This window comes from Struthio camelus, chromosome 2 (assembly GCF_040807025.1).
Source record: "Struthio camelus isolate bStrCam1 chromosome 2, bStrCam1.hap1, whole genome shotgun sequence".
In the NCBI taxonomy this organism is placed as follows: domain Eukaryota; kingdom Metazoa; phylum Chordata; class Aves; order Struthioniformes; family Struthionidae; genus Struthio; species Struthio camelus.
This window is the reverse complement of record NC_090943.1, coordinates 168,036,219-168,057,926: the sequence shown is the minus strand read 5'-3', so window position 1 is coordinate 168,057,926 and position 21,708 is coordinate 168,036,219. Positions and strand designations below refer to the sequence as shown.

General features: G+C 38.9%; 1 protein-coding gene across 3 annotated transcripts in view; it reads left to right on the top strand.

Moving 5' to 3' along the window:
* The window catches only part of TRAPPC9 (trafficking protein particle complex subunit 9), a 483,858-nt gene that overhangs the window by 183,715 nt on the left and 278,435 nt on the right, over positions 1-21,708 (top strand). For all 3 annotated transcript variants that reach the window (XM_068933393.1, XM_068933395.1, XM_068933394.1), the window contains one exon: positions 1,404-1,514. In XM_068933393.1, the coding sequence (XP_068789494.1) occupies positions 1,404-1,514 (111 nt within the window). The remainder of the gene's footprint in view (positions 1-1,403; positions 1,515-21,708) is intronic.

Below are 21,708 nucleotides of genomic sequence, written 5' to 3'. Positions count from 1 at the left end.
AACAAGCATGCGGACTTTTAGGGCCCAGCTTTAAGTAAGCTTTCACTTAGGCTCTTCAATTTGAAAATACCTAAAATCACCTGAGAGCTAAGTAAGAACTCAGCTCAGCACAGTTATTTACTTTTTTGCCCCTAAATTTTAACCTGCATAGGTATAATCCTTTAAAGCATGTTATACCTGCATATTATAGTTATGGGAAGGACAGCTCTGATGACCCTCACCTGACAAAGGTATTTCTCCTCCTTCCTGTTGGGGCGCTGCTGATTGCGTGTGAGCTCTCCCTGCCGTCAGTGCAGCTGGTGCGGTCTCCTCCTGACATGCGATGCAAGCGTCTTTCCCAGCTTTGAGATTCTGGTAGCAACGATACGTGATGCGGCGGTCCGCAGTCTTCATATGACAGCGGTACTACCTTCCGCTGTACTTTGCAGTGCCAAGTCAGCTAATTTTGGTCCACATGCGTTTAAACTTCAAAATCATATTGATAGTTAAGCCTAAATGGTAGTGAGGCTTAAGAAGGCTGAGAGAGTTCTCTGTTGTTAATTAGCTTCTTGGGAAGTTTTGAATTTCAGGGTAGACTGATAAAGCGTTATCAGTCACAGCCATATGATTGCGTCTGGCATAATGGTATCTGATTCTATTTTTTTCTTTCTTTTTCTTCTGTATTTTACTCTAATCTTCACTGAATGCTGCTGCTGGTGGTTAGTTCCACAAGGAGAAAAAGTATATAAATAACTTTTACCGTAAAGTTTCTTTTGTGGAGCTTTGTCAGTATCATTTCCCAAGACGATCAGAAATGCAGTTGGTGCATTCATCACGAAAGATTTCTAGGGAAATTTGGGTTGGAAAGACAGTGGCTGACAAATGTAAGGTTTTCTCTGAGGACTGCGTGTGTTTGCCTTTCTTTCAGAAGAGACCGAGTTATCTCTCTTGGAGTAGTTAGTATAATGTAGAAAGTATTCCAGCTGCCAACTTTGCTTGCTCTGTAGGCAGAAGAACTATAGCAGTACATGGAATTGCTCCCTTTTCCTGGGCAAGGATTTAAATTTTGCTTGTAACTTTATTTCTTAAAAAGCTATCTATCTAACTGTCTTAAAAAACATCTATCTTAAAAGACATCTGTCTAACATGAACGCTCCAAAAACTGAAAAAAAAACCCTGTGACTTTTTGACGGAAGTGGATCTAAAAGCTGCAGAGCAAGAACATGTACAGGAGACCATAAGATATGGGACTTGTGCAGGTCATATCATTGAACTCTTCTTTTCTTTGGCGATATATGCTGCTGTCCAGTCTTAGTGAAAAAAATGAAGCATAGTTTCCAGTAAAAGAATATACATATATATAATCTAATTATTCTGTGGTGTGCTGTTGAAGCTGAAATATTCTTTTCTTCTTCTCCGAACAGCACCCGACAATGCCATCTACTTCTTGACGTCTTCAATTCTACAGAGCATGAGTTGACCATTAGCGCTAAGAACAACGAAGATTTAATTCTGCACGCGGGGGAATGTCAGCGGTGAGTGCTTTCAGTGTTAGAAGGGCCCGATTTGTAGCCCTGTTACTTCTCTGCGTGAACCCTGTTGATGTTATTTGGGGTCTCTTTTTCTTTTTAAACATTTTATACGTGTCCAAGAATACAGTAATTTTATTTACTTTAAAGGTACATAATTGATTTCAAGTAATTTCTCAGTTGAATTCATTTGACTGTGAATCTAGAAAGACTGAAAATAACAAAACATAAAATAGTTGGTTGGGAGATATACAAATGGATATAGCATTGACATGTCTACTTTAGCTGTAATTTCCCAGAATGTTTTAATAGCATTTTCATGCATTTTAAACCGTTGTTCTGATGTCAAAACCTGAACTCACTCGCTTGTCACCCTTTCACAACTGGTGAGCTAGTCTTTTCTCCCAACCATTTCATCAATTTTAATAAAAAGAGAACTGAAGGAAAGACAAATAGAACTGAAGAAAAAGCAATGACAATTTCTGTGAAAAAATAGTCTAGGTTAAGTAGGCTGTTTCGTGTATTGGTTCTTATAGTCCTGCTATGGTAATGTAAAGGCAGTTTTCTAGCTAACTGCAACATAACACACTGAGGAATCATTTGCCATAATAGATTTTCTTCCTCAAATTTCTGCCGTTAGCTGTGCCTGGGTGTATTGTTGCTTGGCTTATGTCCCTCGGACAACCATTACGTCTGGGTGATGTCATTTTCTTCCTGAAAAGGTGAAACTGTGAAGAAGGAAATGTTTCAGGTTGGTCATTGATCACGGAATCGTTTAGGTTGGAAGGGACCTCTGGAGATCATCTAGTCCAACCTCCCTGCTCAAGCAGGGTCACCTAGAGCATGTTGATCATCAGCACAGGTCACTTCCCCTTAGAGAGAGCTGCGCTGCAGTCTCAAATCATGCAGCAGAGAATAGAAGAGAGAGAGTTTGGTGTCTTCACTGTCTCAATCGAATTATTAAGTTCCAAGTAAGAACAGAGCTTTTGCAGGGCGTGCGGTTGCGCGAAAAAGAAATTGAGAATAGCGCACAACATCAGGAAAGTTGGGAGCCTTTTGGCCGTTAGTCGCTCCGATACTGCAGCCATCAGCAAACACATCAGCTCAAGCTGAGGCTGAATTTTAATGTTCTTTTCTTTCTTGAGGAATGGACAGAAATATCACTAAAATACAGCATTTGTAACTTTTGCATTTTACTTAGAAAGCCGTGGTCTTTTTTGAAAAAAGCAAACGCAGTAGTCACCAAAATGGGCATATTCTTATATCCATGCCGTGTGTGTAATTTTGTTACTATCACTCTTGCTATTTCCCATTGTTTTTTAACATCATGTATTTGGTAAGGTCCTTGGAATAATAATTTCTGCCTCCCAGTTTTTGTGGTGATAGTAAAAAATAGAAATAATGCTACAAATAATATTATAACGTCACTTTGCATCTCCTTGGCTGAATTGCTTTCATTTTCCTATGGATTTAATGTTTGAAGTTTAAATATCCTTAAATCGTTGTGTTGTAATGGATATAAACCTTTTCAATAAGTCCCTTGAAACAGTCATTTATCAAGGAGGATTGTGTAACTGTTGCAAGTATTTGGACCTTTTAAGGATAATGATTTTAGTCTTACTGTAAAATATTGTTTTTACTCCCCTTTAGAGACTGCCCTAGGTTTTCTATAAGTTCTACACTCATTTGTTTTCTATTTCTTGAATGGTAAGCTGTTAATTTAACTCTGTATATGGCTGCTATACTGCTTAAAAGATTTAATTTTTATTCTGATCGATCTACTGGAGAAATTTAGATGGAGCATAACATGGGCCTTAACATTAGCAAATTCCTAGCAAAGGGCTTCTGTTAGTCTTATGAAAAAAAGAACAACTCGGAAATCTTCCCCTTCCTTGGGGCAATGGTTCTAGATCCTTCTGTTTTAACATCAGCCAGCCAACTTTGAGGGTTTGTTTTTCAATCAGGTGTTTTCAGTCTGAATACACAGCGTTTTTCAACAAAGCCTACTCTTAGATTCTCTTTTTATCCTTTTTTTCTTATCCTTAGATGCTGATTTTTGCTAATATGTGATCGATGTTTGCAGTGAGGGTTTTAGTCAAGTTCAGGTTTTTTCTTTTTTTTTTTTTTTTCCTTACCGTCTCGATTCCTTCCTCATTCTTAACGTTTTCCTCACTGCGCTTTAAATTAAATTGTAACTTTATCTCCAGTTCCAACGTCGGTCACTCGCGGTTCCTTTTGTACAGCACTAATTTAGTCTCCCTCCATTCATCTCCATCATTTTCAAACCTCCCATCCCGACCAGTGCAGATAGCAGGAAATTGGCTTCATCTTTCCTGTTCGTACTACTAGAGCCGGTAAGTGTTTCATATTCCCTCCCTAGCAACTTGTAAAAAAGGGATTGCACTGCATCCTACTTACCGCTCATTTTTTTTGCTTCCCTCTTTGTATACCAAGAAAGTCAAATAACCAGGAAGCCTCTGATGTGTTGCTTCTGCTTTGGTCACTCCATAGCACAGGAAAGAATATACAGAATAAAACTCCTGGGCGTGCTAGGAAGGGATTTGCAGGGAAGTCTTATGTTGCCCTTGCAGAAAATGCCAAGTGGCGATGAAAGGCTTGGGATGCTGTAGTTATTCCTGCACTGCCAAATCTTGGCAAGCTCTTGCAGAGTGGAGCAGTGCGTGGTACATCCTGCAGTAACCATATTATTTGGTGCGTTCCAGGTCCCTGCTGTTCTTGGGTAATGCTTATTGGTGTTAACGTAAAATGGGACAAATGCATAGGATATTCCACACTCCTTTCACTGTAAGGACTGAAGTTAAGTTTGCTGCAATTGATTTAGAGCTAAGGAAATGATAGATAGTATAAACATTAGGACAGCGCCACATGCAATATGAAAAAGTGGTGTTTCGATACCATTAACAAAAACTGCCATCCTTTAGTGCATTGAAATACTCTCTGAAAAAAATATTTTTGGTACAATAAGATTATTCTGCTGACTGATAAAGATTAGCATTTTAGCTTTTAGAAAATCTTAAGCTTACAACTTACTGTAACTTTTTAAACTGTTGATTAGGAATATTTAGTGTGTGCGTTGTAATAGTTCTCAGATTGTGTATTGAGTAATGTTTCTGAGAGGCTGCACTCATTTGCTTGCGCGTTAGGATAAAGAGTTGTAAGGAACAAGTGCTTTACTAACCAATTGTTTCTTGCTATGAAACAATGGTGTTGATGGGTTATTTCTTGACTCACTTGTTCTGTCTTTTACTGTTATGTTTTCTGTGAATGCACATATGCAAAGGAGCAACCTTTCATTTTTCCTGCATCCCAGGTTATTACTTGGAGAGTGATCTTCATACTTCCCTTTTCGGTTTCCGTAGGATTTGAAGTGTTACTTTGTGTCCCACCATGGGACAGTTACGATTAGGTTTTACTCTGAGGCCTTTTGTCCACAGAAGACTTTTTTGGAGGTGAGTAGAAAGCAGAGATTTGCATCTCCCCCTTTCCTGCAAGGTGGCACGTCCAAGAAGAGCATTGGTGTTGGAGGGTCCTTTGCTCTATTGCTGAAAGTGTGATTGGGGTTCATTACAAAGCTAGACTCAGGTTCTCTAGATCAAAACCAAATGATTTTTTGTGGCTTCCCACAGTTTTTACAGCTTTAATCTACAATCTGAAAAATGTTATTTGGACAGTTGATGTCCTGGCAAAAAGTTGTCAGATAACTTACTCTAGGGAAGAAGTTTGAACTACACTGAGTGGAACTGAGATGTCTGCAATGTCTTCAGTTAATTAAAATATTTATGACGTATAACACTGTGGTGTCCATATGCTTTGTTAACTTATTGAGTTGAAACAAATTCTCTTAAATATAGTATTGGAAAGCTCAGTCTTCAGATGTTTTCTAGACTAGTGGAGCCTACCATCTGCAAAGCTATTCCATGAAATAACTAGGCTGTTGTAGCTGTTGTACAGTTGTACATTGCTGGGCTCTGCTGTCAATGGCAAAATGTTATGAATGCAGTCAATAGTAAGTGAACTTGCTTATCACAATGATGCGGCATTTAACTGAATGTTTTGAAATGGCAGAATATACCAGATGGCTCTGGCAGGGAATCGTGTTATGTATGTTAACAAAAAAAAAGTGTTGCTAGTAGCAGTGATTTTAATTTATTGAAGAACTTAGGTATGGTAATTATTGTGTTTCTTACTTGATTATCAAACCATTAAAATTAAATTTCATGACAACCCTCATTTATGCGTAAATCACTTCATAATTTATGGTAATAGATGTTATCTCATTATGTGCCCCAGGATATCTCATTTTGTACAGCATACTATACACTGCTTTTACATTTACATTCTGTGCACAGTACATCTGGCATTTGGGAGTCCCAGCCATCGTAATCAGGAGAAGACTTAACAAGGTAACAGTCTGAGCAGATCAATCCTCTCATCTGTCTTTGTGGTACAACACAACCAAGTTGTGAAAGTCTTTCAGGTGTATGGGATGAACAGAGGCTCCATAACCGGTAGCTATAGATATAGCGGTTCTAGACATTGGAGTTTTCAGACTTTGTTGGCCTTCGTGCAAGGACTGTAAGGCTCGAAGCTTGGGGCTGCAGGGGAATAGGACTGGAGTGAGGAGTGAAGGCGTGAAGAGCACGCAGGATGTAAGAACAGATTAGGAAGAAAAGGGTCAAATGGTGTCACTCATGGCGGAAGACATCTGGTGGATGTCTTCCACTAGAGGAGCCATCTTCTCTACTAGACACTGGAGTGAGATTTAAATTTTACTGAGATTTGTATTTGTTTGGGAAGGGTAATTATTTTGAAGCCTCTGGGCGGGTGTCTTACTGGTACAGGTCATCATGAATGAAAGTATCCAGTTGCTGCTAGTTTAAATGGCAGAGGAACAAAATTAATAAGTTCTGACAACTAATTGTGACTTTTATGAAAGTTGATTTGAAATAATGTGATCAAATTCCCCCCCACCCCCTTTTGGGGCAGGGGTGATACTTGGGAGTTGCGTGAGAAAAAAGAGACTAAAGAAATACCAGAGTACCAAAATCAACATTGCGAAGTTAAGAAATTTCAGCTAAGCTTGCTGCTGGAGACCCAATTCCTGCCTCTTAGCAGGGTTATAGGTTATAGGGTTATATGAGTGAGTGAGCTTTCTTATACATATCCATTGTAGTAATTTACTTACTATTTTTAAATCAGAAGAATTGTAGGTATTTTGCTCAGTTTTGAAAAATGAACTTTTGTTGTATTGGCCTCAATTATTTTAAAATATTCTTTCTTAAATTCTAATGACAGTTAAGAATAATTAAGAAACAAATTATTATTTTCCTTATTATCTCTTAGTGTGATGTTTTTTCATCCATGAAAAATAAAGATTATGTTTAAAGTTCTTTGCATATGTATTTTTAAAGAGTGTCATTGACTACTGCTTAATTAATTTATTTAAATACATTGATTAATTGAGCTGTAAAGTCTATGAATATCTTATTAGACCTAACTGGCTAAATATTGAATTTGCGGAAGTGCCATTACTCTGGAAACTGGTTGCATGATTAATGTTAAATACTTGCTATCTTTTTTACAACCGTTACCAATAAATGTATATTAAATGATCAATGTTTGTATGCAACAAGAGAAACCTTTCAACTGAATTGAAATATTGTGTCCTGCAATTTCTGCAGTACTAGTTAGCAATGCGTGTACATATTTAAAACATTTTGAAATATGTCATCTGCCAAGGGGTATGAGAATTTAAATATTCTACCCCTTTCTAAATCAGCAGCAAGTCCCCTCAATAAATTTTTTATCTCTGTGTAAGTAAATCATGATTGTTAGTTCTCTTAGCTGCCAAGGCGATGTTTAATTTGTGCCCTTGTTTATGACAGGGCATGTTGTCTGTATGAGAGATTAATTATGTCTTCCTTGCACTGACGTTGTAGTTTGTGTTTTAAGACACAGCTGCTATAACTAAGGCTCTGTATGCTATCATCAAAGGAAACTAAAATTTCACAGCAATTTCCCTGGATCTTCCTGTTAAACCCATGGCAAGCTGGCAGTTTCTGAGGTAGCTTGAAGTAAATTTAAAAAATGATGAGGATTGTATTAACTAAGACATGAAAATCACTTGCTGCTTTCAGGGTAATATTTTTTGTTTTGCCTTTTGCTTGAAATTTGCTAAATACACCTGTTCATTTTGTAAGGCTTGCCTTTTTTATACTGATAGACAAGACAATCTTTATATATGCCACATAATTTGGTGTGAACAATTAGTTATTTTCAGCAAAGAAATTGGGAAGGAAATGTTCAGTTGGGTAGGGAAAATTAATGTATATGACACTGATCTGATCAATATTATGGTCCAGTTCTGATGTTTATAATTATTTCAAAGCACTTTGAGAAATTGGAGAGAGAATACTGAGAAGATCTGCAAAAAGGATAGGCTGGCCAAATGATGAGTTCTTTCCAACTAAGAAAAAGTTAGTTTTCCATGGAAGGGACGTACTTCTATGGTAAGGAGCAAAGGCATGATGGTTGACTGAAGAATGGTTTTGAGTCCTCTTTGTGAGTGTGCTGTGCAAAAACAAATATGATCTGAGAAGATGTCAGGCAAATAAAAAGAGAGAACAAATATTGCTCTTGTAAATGGCACGGGGAAAATTAGGACACTGAGCACTGGAACAGGTTGCTCAGGGAGGCTGTGGAGTCTCCATCCTTGGAGATATTCAAAAGCCGTCTGCACATGGTCCTGGGCAACGTGCTGTAGGTGACCCTGTCTGAGCAGGGGGGGTTGGGCTAGATGATCTCCAGAGGTCCCTTCCAATCTCAGCCATTCTGTGATTCTGTGATTCCCTGACGTTCAATTCTGCTTACAGAGATACAAGGAAGAGGAGATGAAATGACAGAAGATACAGATCACTGATCAAAAGTAGGTCTCAGTTATCTGACTGTTTTTCTAAATCAGGGAGGAATAATTGGTAGCCCCTTGGTTGGATCTTCCATGCATAACAGTTTCTCTGACCTCTTTGAACGCTGACTTGAGCTCAGGAAACGCCGTTTGTACCATTTCTAATATTTTGTGTACACGCCTCAGGGAACGGGAGGCCAAGTTCATCTCTAACAGAATTTATTAAGTTTAATAAGGTACAGCATGAACATTGTTATACAGGTTGGCCTCTATACAAAATATCGGGCAGACATAATACAAGTTTGCCATCCGAGTTTCAAATGATTTATGTATTGCTCCAAATCTGATATTCATCTTTATTTAGCCCTTAATTCCTAAATAGGACATTGGTTATAGGAAGTGCAGGGTTCCAACTCTTCAAAAAAGTCAGAAAAATTGATTTTAGAATTCAGATTTAGAAATTATATAAAAGTGATTGTTTTCATAGAAGAAACCAGACCTTTTCCTTCCTTCATTTCTTTAATGCTGGGAAAAATTATTTATTTGTTTTAATTTGTTGATGCTAGGCACTTATGAGGGAAATGGATTTTGGTCCTTAGTAGCTAACATTCTAAATGGAAGCTTTCAACAAAGTGCAGACCTGTTGAAAATTGGCTGAAGCACTTCTACTTTGTCATTGTTTTTCCATTTTTGTGAAGGATGTTTGGGAGAAACAGGGAGAAGGGGAGAATGCAGGAAAATTCATAAATGCTTTGTTCATTAGATAACAATGGACCAACAAGTAAAACAGGAGAAAAGTGTATTGCTTCTTGAAGAAAGTCACTATGGAGGTCAGGCCGCACACTTCCTTCATTCGCGTACATTGAGGCCAATAAAACGGCATTGTGTTTTTAGAAAAATCATGTTTTAACATTGGTAGATCATGGAAGAAAGTAGCAAATGAAGGTTGCCCCTTGTCAGCCTTTTAGATCCCTCATTAAAATTAAGTCAAAACAAAAACACTAATTTCCAAAGGAAGGAATGCTTCCGTGAGAAATACAGATTTTGCCTGTTCCTTTTCTGGTGGATTTTCTGAACCCTGAAGGAGAAAGGTAAGTACTGCTAGTTGATGTTGGTTTTCCTACCAATGTTTGGCAATGATTCAGAGATGAAAACTTAATCCATATTTCTGTCTTGTCTTGAAACCTGCTCAGTACTCAGCACAACCTGGATATGTTATTGCTGTCTGTCATCTTTCATGAAGTTGTATATTTTCATATGTGAAATTTCCATGTAGGTATTTATGCATTATAGTGAAGTCCAAGTTAGAAACCTAGCTAAATGAAACGATGTGAGACAGACGTTAGGGAGAAAGAGAGAGACAAATATAACTAACATGTGTGCTGCTGGGCTGCAAGTGTGCGTGTGTGTGGCCACCTTCTGAGTTAGCCCTGCTCTGAGGAAGGGGTTTGGACTGGTCCCTTCCAACCTAAAATATTGTGTGGTTCAAAGATCTACCTTCTCAGCAGTAAAGTCGCTCATTCTTCTCAAAGCTGACCGTGTTGTGTTGATATTTCTGGGCCGGACGTGTGCCCGCATGAATTGGTTCCCCTCATGGATGTATCAGTTTATGCCCGCTAAGATTTCTGTCTGCCCAGCCAGTGTCCTATTCTGGCACTCTTCGCTTTGCCTCCGGGGATTTGCTTCCTTCCTTCAGCCTTTCTGCTTTTATTTTTTTCTGCAAAGTGCCACGTTACATTCAAGGCTCTTGGCCTCCGGAATCACGAATTACTTGAAGTGGTGTGTTATTGGAAGTAGTGTGTATCTACACAATCCTGCTTTGTACGCATTACTTTTTATGTTCATCCCCACCTGATGAGGGCAGCAGTCTGGTGCCTTCTGTGCTCATCTAACAGATGAAAAGTCACTATGGAATTTCTTGTCCTGATAAAATGCTCTAATATGGCATTTGGAGACATGCAAAAGCAGAGGGAAGGGTATCTGGAGACGCAGAACCTTTATAGGTTGTAAGTTCAAATCGTGAAGTGAACTGAATGCTTTTAAGCCATTTCCCAATTAATCATCAGCTTTACCGGGAGGAAGAAAGCTACCAAAACACTTCAGGACATTTTTGTTTGCACTGCCAGTGACAGACTGAGCGGACAGGTGTAAGTACAGCTCCCGGTCAGAACTGAATTGATGGATATCTATGGATAAATAGATTAATTTAGCCTATAGCACTCTCTGTATTTAGGAACACTTGGTGTGTTTTGTGGCTGGGGTGGCACGGTGACGGCATTAATGGGATGAGAGAGGATTGCCTTGAATGGACGCCAGTTAAGTCTGCTTTAATGGCCAAAGGATTTATTAAAGTAACACTTTGAGGCTGTGCTGATTTGGCTTCCTGCCTACTTTCTCATCCCCTGTAAAAAGATTGTGATGGTATAGCGTAGATTTCCTGAAATTGGAAATGAAAATACACAATTCCTATTAATTTATTTTAGATGATCAAAAGCATAGTTAAAATTTATGAGCCTTTGCTTCAAGGAGAACAGTCATTTAAAACTGATGCATCAGTAGTTTGCATTTATTCTTCAGTCTTGACCTGCATCGCGTTCCTCTTTCGTTAACTGGAAACAAAAACTGAAGCGACAGTGACCTGAGAGAGAAGTCTGAAAGATGCTATGTAAATGCTACAGTATATGAAGCCTCTTTATTGTCATTTTATAGTCTTAAAGGTGTCTTTAGAAGTGTGTTTGAAATGGAGTCTCTATCTTATCTTTATTCCCTGAAGTCGCTATACCAACTAGGATTCTAGACAAAAAGTCGAAGCGTTCTTGGGGAATAATGGCCTGATTTATAGGTTCTGAATTTTAAAAAGTACTGTACTCTGCTAAATTTGAATGACATGTATTATTTACCCTGCAGAAATATAATAGCAACCCTACTCCCTTCCCTCCGGAAAAATATCCAGTGTTTTAAAAAGAAAGGGCAAAATAAGAGCGTAGGAGTAAGACAAAAACCCGTGATGGTTGTGTCATGACACTTGCTAACGTCGCTCTTTCTAGTAGTGAATTTGATTAAGTGGCTTTGACGAATCTTGAGCTGTTTGTTATGAGCTTCCGATTTTGTGATGTTAAGTTCATAACCTTCCCTGCCTTTGGCCGCTTTGCCCCTGCACTCAAGCCTGCTCTGCTGGACTTTTCCCAAGGGCGAGTTTTCCCGCTGTTGACTTGGCGCGGTCTTAGTCAGGAACACGGCATTTGAAGCTCTTTGCGCTCAGCTTGTGCGAATGCCTACTGCTTCCAGTTTGTTTTCTTGCAATTGGCAGGTGCAATAAAAATGAAGAATCCTGTCCTGGCTTTGGAGTTTTAAAGAATAACAGACAGCTTTCAAATGAAATCATTGCAGTAGTTTGGTTTTGTGGCCCTCGGAAGGGCTGTTACTTGACGGATGGAAGCTCTAATCTTGAAACCCAGAGTACTTTGATTTCTGTCTAGTGTTGTATGTGTGTTTAAAGCCTCCATATCTACCCTTTTAAAATTACTCCTTGCCTTATATAGAGCTCTCAGGCTAGGAAAGATCCTAACATTTTGGAAACATTGCACAGGTAATATATTGAATCACAAATGAGTATCCTCAGGGAAAAGAGCTCATAGAGCATCTCAGCTGCTGCGGGATAAGAAAGGAAAGGTTGCGTAAGTTAAGAATTGGTTAAGAGAAAGGAACCGGGAGTGGATAGTTGGGTTTTGTTGCAGAAGCTGAGTTGTCATTGGGGCCCTCCAGGGACCTGTGCTGGCCCTGGGCTGTTCAGCACGGTTGTACCGTGGGTGTAAGAAGCAGTGAATGGTGGGCGGGCTGGGAAAAGGTTCCCAACGGGGAGATTCTGAGAGTAAAGCGAAGCTGACCGCGAAGAATTACAGCGGGACGCGGTGACAGAGGGGCTGGTGGAATTCAGCGTTAATAAATGTAAAGCGGTGAACGGGATGGAAGAAGAATCTGCGTTGTGAGTCGCGAATGGTTGGCTCTGAGCTGCCTTTACCGCTCAGGGAATGGTCGCAGGTCCGAAAATTCCCGTGTATGGAAATGCCTCCTCAGTGCTCAACAGCGGTTGAACAGCAGACGACTGGCCTGCACGACACAGGATTTTTCCACTCGGAAACAGTTATATTTTGTGTTCTCAGCGGTATCACTGGGATGAGCATACCTCTAATGCTCTTTAATAGCTCGAGTTTTCAAATAGCGCTGCTATAGGCAGGCCTTTATGTCTTAGCTGTGATTTTCCTCTTTGATTCAACTGCTGAAATAATATTCTTTAATGCAGACCACCTTTGTGTTGTGCTTTAACGATCCGTTGCCGTGTTTAAATAGTAACTTTTCTTGGAGGTTGGTGAAAGTGAACTTGTTTTTCAGTTCCATTCTTTAAAGTTTATAATTAAAATCCTTCCTTGTTAATAAGAGTCGTCACATGGCTTTACTAAAATATAAAAACAATTCTTCAGTGACAGGTTCATATTTTTGGAAGATTTTACTCTTTGGAAATTGAGATTCAGAATTCCTTTTAAAATTGAATTTCGCTCTAGGCTACTTGTTGATCTTAATTTAAAAATAAATATGGGTCAAAGCATTCTATAATTTCTGTATCTATAATTTATTTGTCTTTTTTTCCTACAAACTAGGTAATATCATACTATTTTCCAGCATTATGTGATAATGATTATATTTTGAGATTCTGCTTTCCTGATACGACTACATTAATCCTACAGCATCCTTCTGAGATTTACAGATATTAACCTCTAATATACCTTAATTTTGTTTTTATAAAGGACAAGTGGCTATTCAGGAAGTTGAAACTAATTTTATTCTTTTTTTTTTTTTTTTTTATCGATAATTGAGCTTATAGTCTTTCCCAGAGTCCTAAAGTTTAATACCGCTTTCTTTAGATTATGCTGTTAGTCTCTTAAGTACAGTTGCTTCACTTTGTTTATAATTAGTGAACTAGATGGGTGAAAAGACAGATGCTAGCTTTAAGTCCAGTTATTCAGTAGAAACAGTGTTTTACAGCTAAAAAAAATGACTTTCTTTAGGGAAGAAAATGGCCCATAGTTCCCCCGCTTTTCTCCAATTGCTCTAATTGTCTAATCTTCTTGACCTTAAGAGTTAACAGTTAAAAATAATTGTATATCCCCTGTAAGAGTTACTTGACTCTGAAAAATGCTCCTCAAAATTGAAGTTTTTTTGTGATCTTGTGATGATTTAGTTCCCAAATAGGACCACTGTTGGTACTGCCACACAGCTTGCCTTTGTATGACACACCTAGTAAAACTGACTTTTGTTGCAGTTTTCACTGGGATTCTGCTCTTACACTGCATTTCCCCGAGGGGACTAGAATGGAGCAGTTTGGCTTTATTGCCAGTATTAGAGTCTGAAATCTTCTTGCAGGCTTTTCCGTGCACGAGACCTCCCGTGTTGAGTTGCCTGAGAGTAATGGGATATAAAAAAAACCACCAGCATATATTTCGTTCTTGAGAACGTGAGAGTATTAAAATTTGTTCTGTGGATGAGCCTTTAAGTGGACATAGTTGAAAAGTTTGCTACAGTGGTCAAAGGTCATAATTTTAAAACTGTACAGTACAGAGAATTTGGTTTAGAATTTCCCATAATGCAGTTTTTAAGGTAGGTATTGTTGGTTCAAGTTTGTACAGATAGCAGTGTGGGACCCTGGTGTGGCCGAGGACTGTAGACGCTGCTACGTTTGAGCAAACACTGAAAAATTTAAAAAAAAAAAGGGCAGAAAACAAGTACACAGCATAAATGGAAGAATGAATCACAAATTTCTTTGAAATTTAGTTGCCTGAGAAGGTTGGTAGTAATTTTTTCAATTATTTCGGTTATAGGATTAAAGTTGTGCTGCGTGTTACAACTGTTGTTGAGGCGGTTAAAGAGAAACTGCTTTACTGATTTGTATCTTTCCTAACTAAATGATTTATTTCTTAATAAATCGTTACTGTCCCCAGATTTCTTCCTCACTTCTGGCCTGGAGGTCTCTGGCTGCAGTGTGCCCAGACATTCCTCGATCGGGGACCTGCGCTGCTCAGAGGGGAGGAGCTGGGCATGGGTTGGACCCTGCTTATACTGGTTTATTGGGTGGTGGAATAGAAGTTTTCCTCACTGATGGCAGATATTAAAGATATTTCTCTATTCGCCAGATGCTTATTCCCCATCTCCTTCCAGAGGCTTCTTTTACGTTGATGCCGATCTGTTATTCACAGATCTGCCCTTTAGCTGTGGGGATAAAAGCAGTGGAGCGGCCGGAACAACAGCCTGTGTTTTTTTTTTTTTCTTTTTGCCATCTTTTAAATCAGTTGAAGGTGTTACAAGTTACAAGAGAAAGTTAAAAATTATAGTCTGGATAAATTGAGGTATGCATTGCAACTAGAGATGCCCAATATAGCAGAAAAATAGAGTTTGGCCAGTGGTTTAGCGTGGCTACATGCCTCTAATACAATTCAAATCATTTTTCCTCTTTCTCATCTGAGTCTCCAGGAACTGTGGTTGTTTTGGGAAGAAGCTGTTGAGTCATTATTTGCAGGAGGAAATCTTTATCTCTTTAAATTATTTCAGCTATAACAATTTACCACCTGTATTTCTCCCGATGTGTTTATTCTTTGTCTTTTTTTCGGTTCAAAATGAGGTAGATGTCACCTCTGCAGAACACGTGGCAGAACAGTAGTTCTGCTCGTAGCTGCTGCGAAGCGTACGTAGCAAGACCCTGGCCGTGGATATAGCTTCGCTTAAATCTTGTTCTTTGACTAATGAAACTACAGCATAAGAACGATATGAACAGATTACCCGGGTTTCTTTCCAAGTTGCTTCCATCAGAGCATCTTTGTTCTCGGACGTATCTTTTGTATCAAAACGTTGTTAATTAGTCGTGGGGCTCCTGGGTACTGGCAGAGCTTTAACAGCTTCAAGGAGCTCTCACGCCTGGTAATACCAGCGCGAAAGCTTGGCCGCGGCGTTGCAAAGACCACACCTAACCTATCTGAATCATAAACTGCCATTGATTAGTGCTTTGCACTGTGTTCCCTTGAGCGCTTTAGGTTTAGGAGATTTATTATTTAAAGAAAGGTTTTAGTATTTAATTTGCAGTCTTTGGGATGAGAAAAGTTGCCTGTTTGGGATAGATAAAGGCCATCAAATACAGTAATAATAATAACTTACTTATAGTCGTTCCTGAGCTCTTAAAGAACACTCTTGCAGTAGAATTCCTCCACTAGATAAAGATTCAGCATGATATGAGCAAAACTAGACTGGATTAAGAGGAACTTCACATGGTAAGAGAGTTTTACTGAGCTATGTCTGCAGTAAGAGTGAGAGCGGGGGCAAGTACACGACACCGTGATCCTGGCACAAGTAGCTCTTAGCTGGCCCACGCTTTAAGATGTTGGTGGATTTGAACAAAGCCTGCCATCCGCTCCTGTATTCAGAAATGCTACAAGGAAAAGCAGCAGCACGCATTTTATTCGTTTTTCACGGTCCTGAAAAATACGTTATTTAGGCCCCTGGTGTGACCTGTGTCCTTCCACGGGTGGAGGAACAGATTCCTACAGATTTGTCTTCAGAGAACCCGCTTCTGTTTTTGAAGCTGTTTTTGAATCACACTGAGTACTTGTATGCGTGTGTTTGGAAAAGATATCAAAATTACATTTGAAGAAATTTCCAACTGGTAATTTATATTTTGTAAAAATAGCAGATGCCCACTGTATTGCCAAAGGAGGCAGTTAGTTAAAGTTCTTAGGAATATTTGCTGAGTTTCAGAACGTTTCTCGCACAAAATAAAACCGCATTATTTTATCTGAAGTCCTGCGGCTGTATGTTTCAGGGTGCACATGCGAAGTATTTTCCCTCGTGCTACTTGGAGTGCTCTTTGTACCTATTGAGCTAAATTTATTTTGCAAAGTGTAGAGAAAATGTGTGCCATGTCTGTAAATCTAATCGCCTCAATTTAAATAAAGCGTACATTGAGGTCCTAACAGCTCAATGACTGAAGACAAAATTAGAAATATATGTATATTAATGATATTTGCGTAGCAGTTGACTTTCCAGTTTGAAAAAGGGGGCAAGGGAGAAAACGGTCGGTCTTTAAATAGACCGTCAGGCCACCGCTGCATCCAGTTTCTTGTGTGACAGATACTGCATTTCTCATTAATGGTACCTTACAAGTGCCAGCGGTTGCCATAGGAACTATCTCTGAGCCTTATACTTTAAATTTATCCTGACAAAGGTTATTGTGGCAATTCCTACTAATTGGCTTTTTTTGCTGCTCCTATTTTTAACTCTTGCCCTCCCCCCTGTTTAAGTTACGCATCCTAAAGGGAGCGACTTGGCAGAGCGGCGCTGGGTGAGAAGATGCTTTCCAGAGCCTGGCTAATTGGCAGCTAAAGTCTACGTTTTGCTCTTCAGTGCTTGGTCAAGAAAATCTAAGTTATAACTGTCAGCGGTAACTAAAACGTTATCTGTTTTCACTTTTGAACGTTATGATAGAAAATATCCTAGATGCTCTCGAACAGTGGTTTTGGTTCGTCCATGCTGCTACTGTTTATTTCCAAATGTGATATTATGAACACACAGCAGTCATGCTGTCTATTAGCGATATTACCACCAGCAGAGACGCAAGGAAATTAGCCATATCCTGAAGAGCTGAAAAGCTAATTTAAAGTCGGACTCTAATAAAGAGAAGATTGCACGATGAGGAGGAGGAAGGGACACGCGCTCCGTTTGTACGAATGTGGTTACCTGGCGCACGCTGCTGCAGCAGGTTGAATTAAAAAGTTAGAGACAGGCTGATGAAATCGTCATCTAATTTCCTGTAGGTGTTGTAGAGGGTTTTAAAGGACTACTCCTACAACCTTTCTTACGGCTAAGTACTCTCTAATTGAATTGCTTTAATTGCTCAGTTACACTTTTCAGGATCAGGACGTCGGTAGTGAAGCCGTGGCTTGATGTACCGTCTCGAGGTATCCGTTTCCTGGGTGCAGAGCAGAAAAGTTATAGGTGGTAAGGTAGTGGTGGGGCCAAACAGAGTGACTTGTGGTAGGGTGGAAGGACTCATCAAATCATTCAGTCCTGCCGAACCAGGGGAAATGTGATTATAACTATGGTACGACACAAAACGTAGCTGTAAAGAAGGCAACGTGACAAGAGTAAATCCGACGATGCTATTAGGGGAAGAGAAGGGGTGGATGACGCTAAATTTCTCAGTAACGCGGGGGATAAGTATGCACTAGAAGCCCGCTGGTTTCCCCGTGGCAGAGTCTGCCCGAAGGTGCACCCAGTCCTTTAACCCTCTTCTTTCTTTACAGACATAGGAGAAGGGTAAAGATACTTCACAACTTTTCAACATTGTGCTATCTAAATGTTGTTCTCATGATATTATTCTCATCTGAGTCTGGATGTTGATCAGCATTTGAGTTTGCTTTGAAGCCTAGGAATAAGTCCACTATGACTTTTTCTTAGAACAATTTCATTTTCTCTCCATGCTTTGTCAGGATGAATTTACAAGTGCTGTGAATTCATGCTTGTAGATGGAAATTTTCTGTAAAAGCCAGAAAGCTCCCAAAGGAAATTTGGGGAAAAAAATGGAGATTGGGAATTGGATACCTGACCACGGATTATGCAGGGATATATTTCTTTTTTTTTTTCTGTGAGGGATAACTTTGACCAGAAGCCTCTTTTTCAATATAAAAGCAACACGGAAAGCTCTGAATAATTGGCATGGGCTTTCAGTACTTTTAATTCTCCTCCGTAAACTTTTTACTTGGAGGACAAAATAGAGGACAAGGCTATGCTAATCAGATCTGATCCTCTTCTGGGAGGATTTATATCTTGTTTACAATAAGTCTGACTTTAATATCGTTTAAAGGGAAAGGTAACAGAGCTTTGTGTGATACGAAATTGATGTTTTGTCGCTCTGAACCCAGTTCAATGTTCTTCTGCCGAATTCTCATTCTCTGTCTTATTTGAAGCTATAACTCCTACCACGCTGTTGAGCTTCCTACGTGTTTTTACGTTCTTCGTCTGGTGTGTCTGAACAGGGACAGGATACAGACCTCAAATTCTGCCATTTTGAGGGAACCTCAGTCATTTAATTTAGCGGGTAGTTAACTGGAAAGTCTATCTTGCATATATATTTTTTTTTTATCTATATGCTTAAGCTCCTTATAAAAGAGGTGCATGCTATGATTTGAGGCCAGAGAGACAGAACGGTAAGCGTCCTTCTGGCTGTCAGTCCGCAGGAAGGTGCCAAGAGCAGTCTGCCCTTCGTGGTTTGCCATAGCCGTTGAATGCTGAAGTGATGCCCTGGCAGCCTCTGAGCATCGAGAACGTGCCTGGAGCTTCGAGGTTTGCAGTGATAACAAGAGGCAGGACGTAAAAAGAAGAGCTTGAAGATTTCCGGAAGTTTTTACTTTGAATACATCAGCAATAGTGGTCTGAAATAGAAATGGTGATTTACAGTCACTTTAGAAAATTGCAGCATTGTTAAAGACTAATGGTTTCTTCCTATGGTCAATTATGGAAATGCCAGAGCCCTGTTAGAAGCTGACGACTGAATATGCAGTGAAGAAGATGGCATTCACCTACTCCTGTAATTTCTCAAGCTTCTGAGGCATTTAAACCTAAATTTTATGTAGCAAATTACACGCATTTGCTGCATTAAAGATTTTCTAACTGAAGCTCTACTGCAGTTTTTCCTCTTGTGTTGACTTTTCTTTTGTGTTGACTGTTTACTGTTTATTTTTGTTCTCTCTTCTCTGTTCCACCCAGCAATTATATCTTTGTTTTGTGTCTGAACTCACTGACAATGACCTGTCTTTTTCCTGTGTGTGTGCACGCTCCCTGACGTCAAGTGATTCTGATCATACCTGCTACTGCAGAAATGACCAAAGATTAAGGAATAATGTAAAATTATGCAAAAAGAAGAAACAGATTAATTTAAGTTGTAGCAGTGAATGTGTTTTCAGATCTTTCATTTAGGAATACAGCATATATCCAATAAGGCACACACATTAATTTTACTATTATAGGAGCAACTGTAAAAATGATTTTTGAGACTGTTGTAGAGCATAATATGCATGTACTGAATTACAAAATCCATATTTTCCTCTTCGTAAAGCACCATTTCATCCTGAGCCCAGTACAATCAGAGGGTTGTGGATTGCCCCAGAAAAGAGGGAAATGAGGGAGTCCAAAAAAAATCAAACAGGCAGACAAACAAACTTGGGAAAGATGGTCAATCTCCATCTTCAGAAATCTTTGGAAATACAGCTCTTTTCTTGACCAGGTAAGTGCTGAGGTACCTGGTTGGTGTACCTCACCAGGCGATCTTGGAGTTTGGAGGGAAGGGGAGAGATTGTGAAGAGGAGAACCGTGCATGCCAACAGAGCAGAAGACTGAGCTAGAGCAGAAAGGCCAGGAAGACACTGCCTTGTACTAAAACACTAACCAAATCTTTGATGAGCAGAAAGGTGCTGAAGAAAAGTCTCAGGTAGCAGTGAGTTTCAAAGGAAGTTGGTCATATACCTATTTTTTAAAAGGATGTGGGTGAGCGTACAGTAAGTACCTAGTGTGATTTTCAGAATCTGCGTTGCAGTCTGCAAGTAGTGCCTGGATCTGGATATCTCCAGCTCACTAAGCAGACTTACACTGAGTGGCGTACTCACGCAGTTTACACATTTCGGTAACCTTCTTGCCATACAGATCCCTTTTATAATTGATTCAACGTAACAGATTTGGGAAGAGTCATGTAGGATAATGATCTAAAAAATCTGTAACAAAAATGAGTTTGTTTGAACTGGTGGTAAATTTTATCTGCTTGCATTAAAATGTAAATCATAAGCTCATGACAGCTTGAACTATTCCTTTTTTCTTGTTATTATTGAGGTTAATAGGTTCATTTAAGGCCAGTTTTTTTTGGATGTGAATGTTTCATCAAAAATATTAATGAAATATATTTCAATATGGGTATAACTATCTGGGACCCCAAACTCAAATATTTACTGTAAGCAAAATGAAGACGTGAACAGAATTTGTAGTTCTGATTTAAAGTAAAATAAAATGAGAACTCATGGAGAGTAATAGTAAAGATAATAGTAAATAACAGTAATTTTAAAATTCATTTCAGTTTTAAAATCATGGTAACTTAGTTGATGTATTTTCTTTAAATACATAAATTTGAAAGATATCTCTCTACAGGACAGTACAGTAGCAATGACATATCACTGTGCTTACAGGTAAGAGACAGGTATGTAAATCATCCTGAATTGTCTTCTTTAAGTTGTAGAATTGAACCATAATGAAACAGAAATGTTTTAAATTGGAACCTTATCTTTGAGTAATAAAACTTCCCAGCACACTTCTAATTATCCGTAGACATATATGCACGTATATGAACTGATGATAAAACACTTCTGCATGGGAAGCATTGATTCCCATTATCTCTCTTGTGGATAAAGCTGACTTCCGTTTCTGTTTGTTTATTTCTTTAAATAACTATGAAGTAAAAATTGTGTTTTTTCGTTATCGATTTAGATGATCACCTGCAGGGTTGAATAGTAGACTTATGTAATCAGTGTAATTAATGGAGTTAGGTGATAGCAGCCATTGTACCAGTAGCATTGTTCTGGCCTGCACTCTGTTATGTTTTATTTTAAGGCCTGGAAAAGCTGTTAGTGCATATAAAGTCTTCTCACGGGCTTATTCTTAATTTGAGATTCTAAAAAAATTTCATTTAACATTGAATATATGGTGTCGTCTTATGGCATGCTGTGAAGTTACCCTGTAGCAAAAAATGAAAAACTGTAGGGTCTTTAGAAGAAGGTAGAACATGCATTTACTGGATTGTAGGTCCTCCTTTCTAAATGAAGTTGCCAACATTTTCTAAAGAAAGCACAATTTTGTATGCTGTTAATGGTAAATTTTTTTTTTATACGTCATGCCTATGTTTAGCAGCGAGTAGATTGTTTAGCAGTGAGTGGGTTTCCAGCACAAATGCTGTTATATGCATATTACTCCACCTGATTTGACTGAATTAAAAATTTGCCTTGCAGTTGCTTTTGTGAGAACTGCTCCAGTGTAGTTCTAAAACGGCAGTTGATTTCCAGATTTTTCATTTAGACGCAGAAATACTCAAAATGTTGAGGGTCTTGTGAACTGAGACCTTGATAACATCAGCTATTCCAGCTGATAAGGAGAAAGAAAGTAGGTTTGAACTTTTTCCCATACAATTGCATTGGA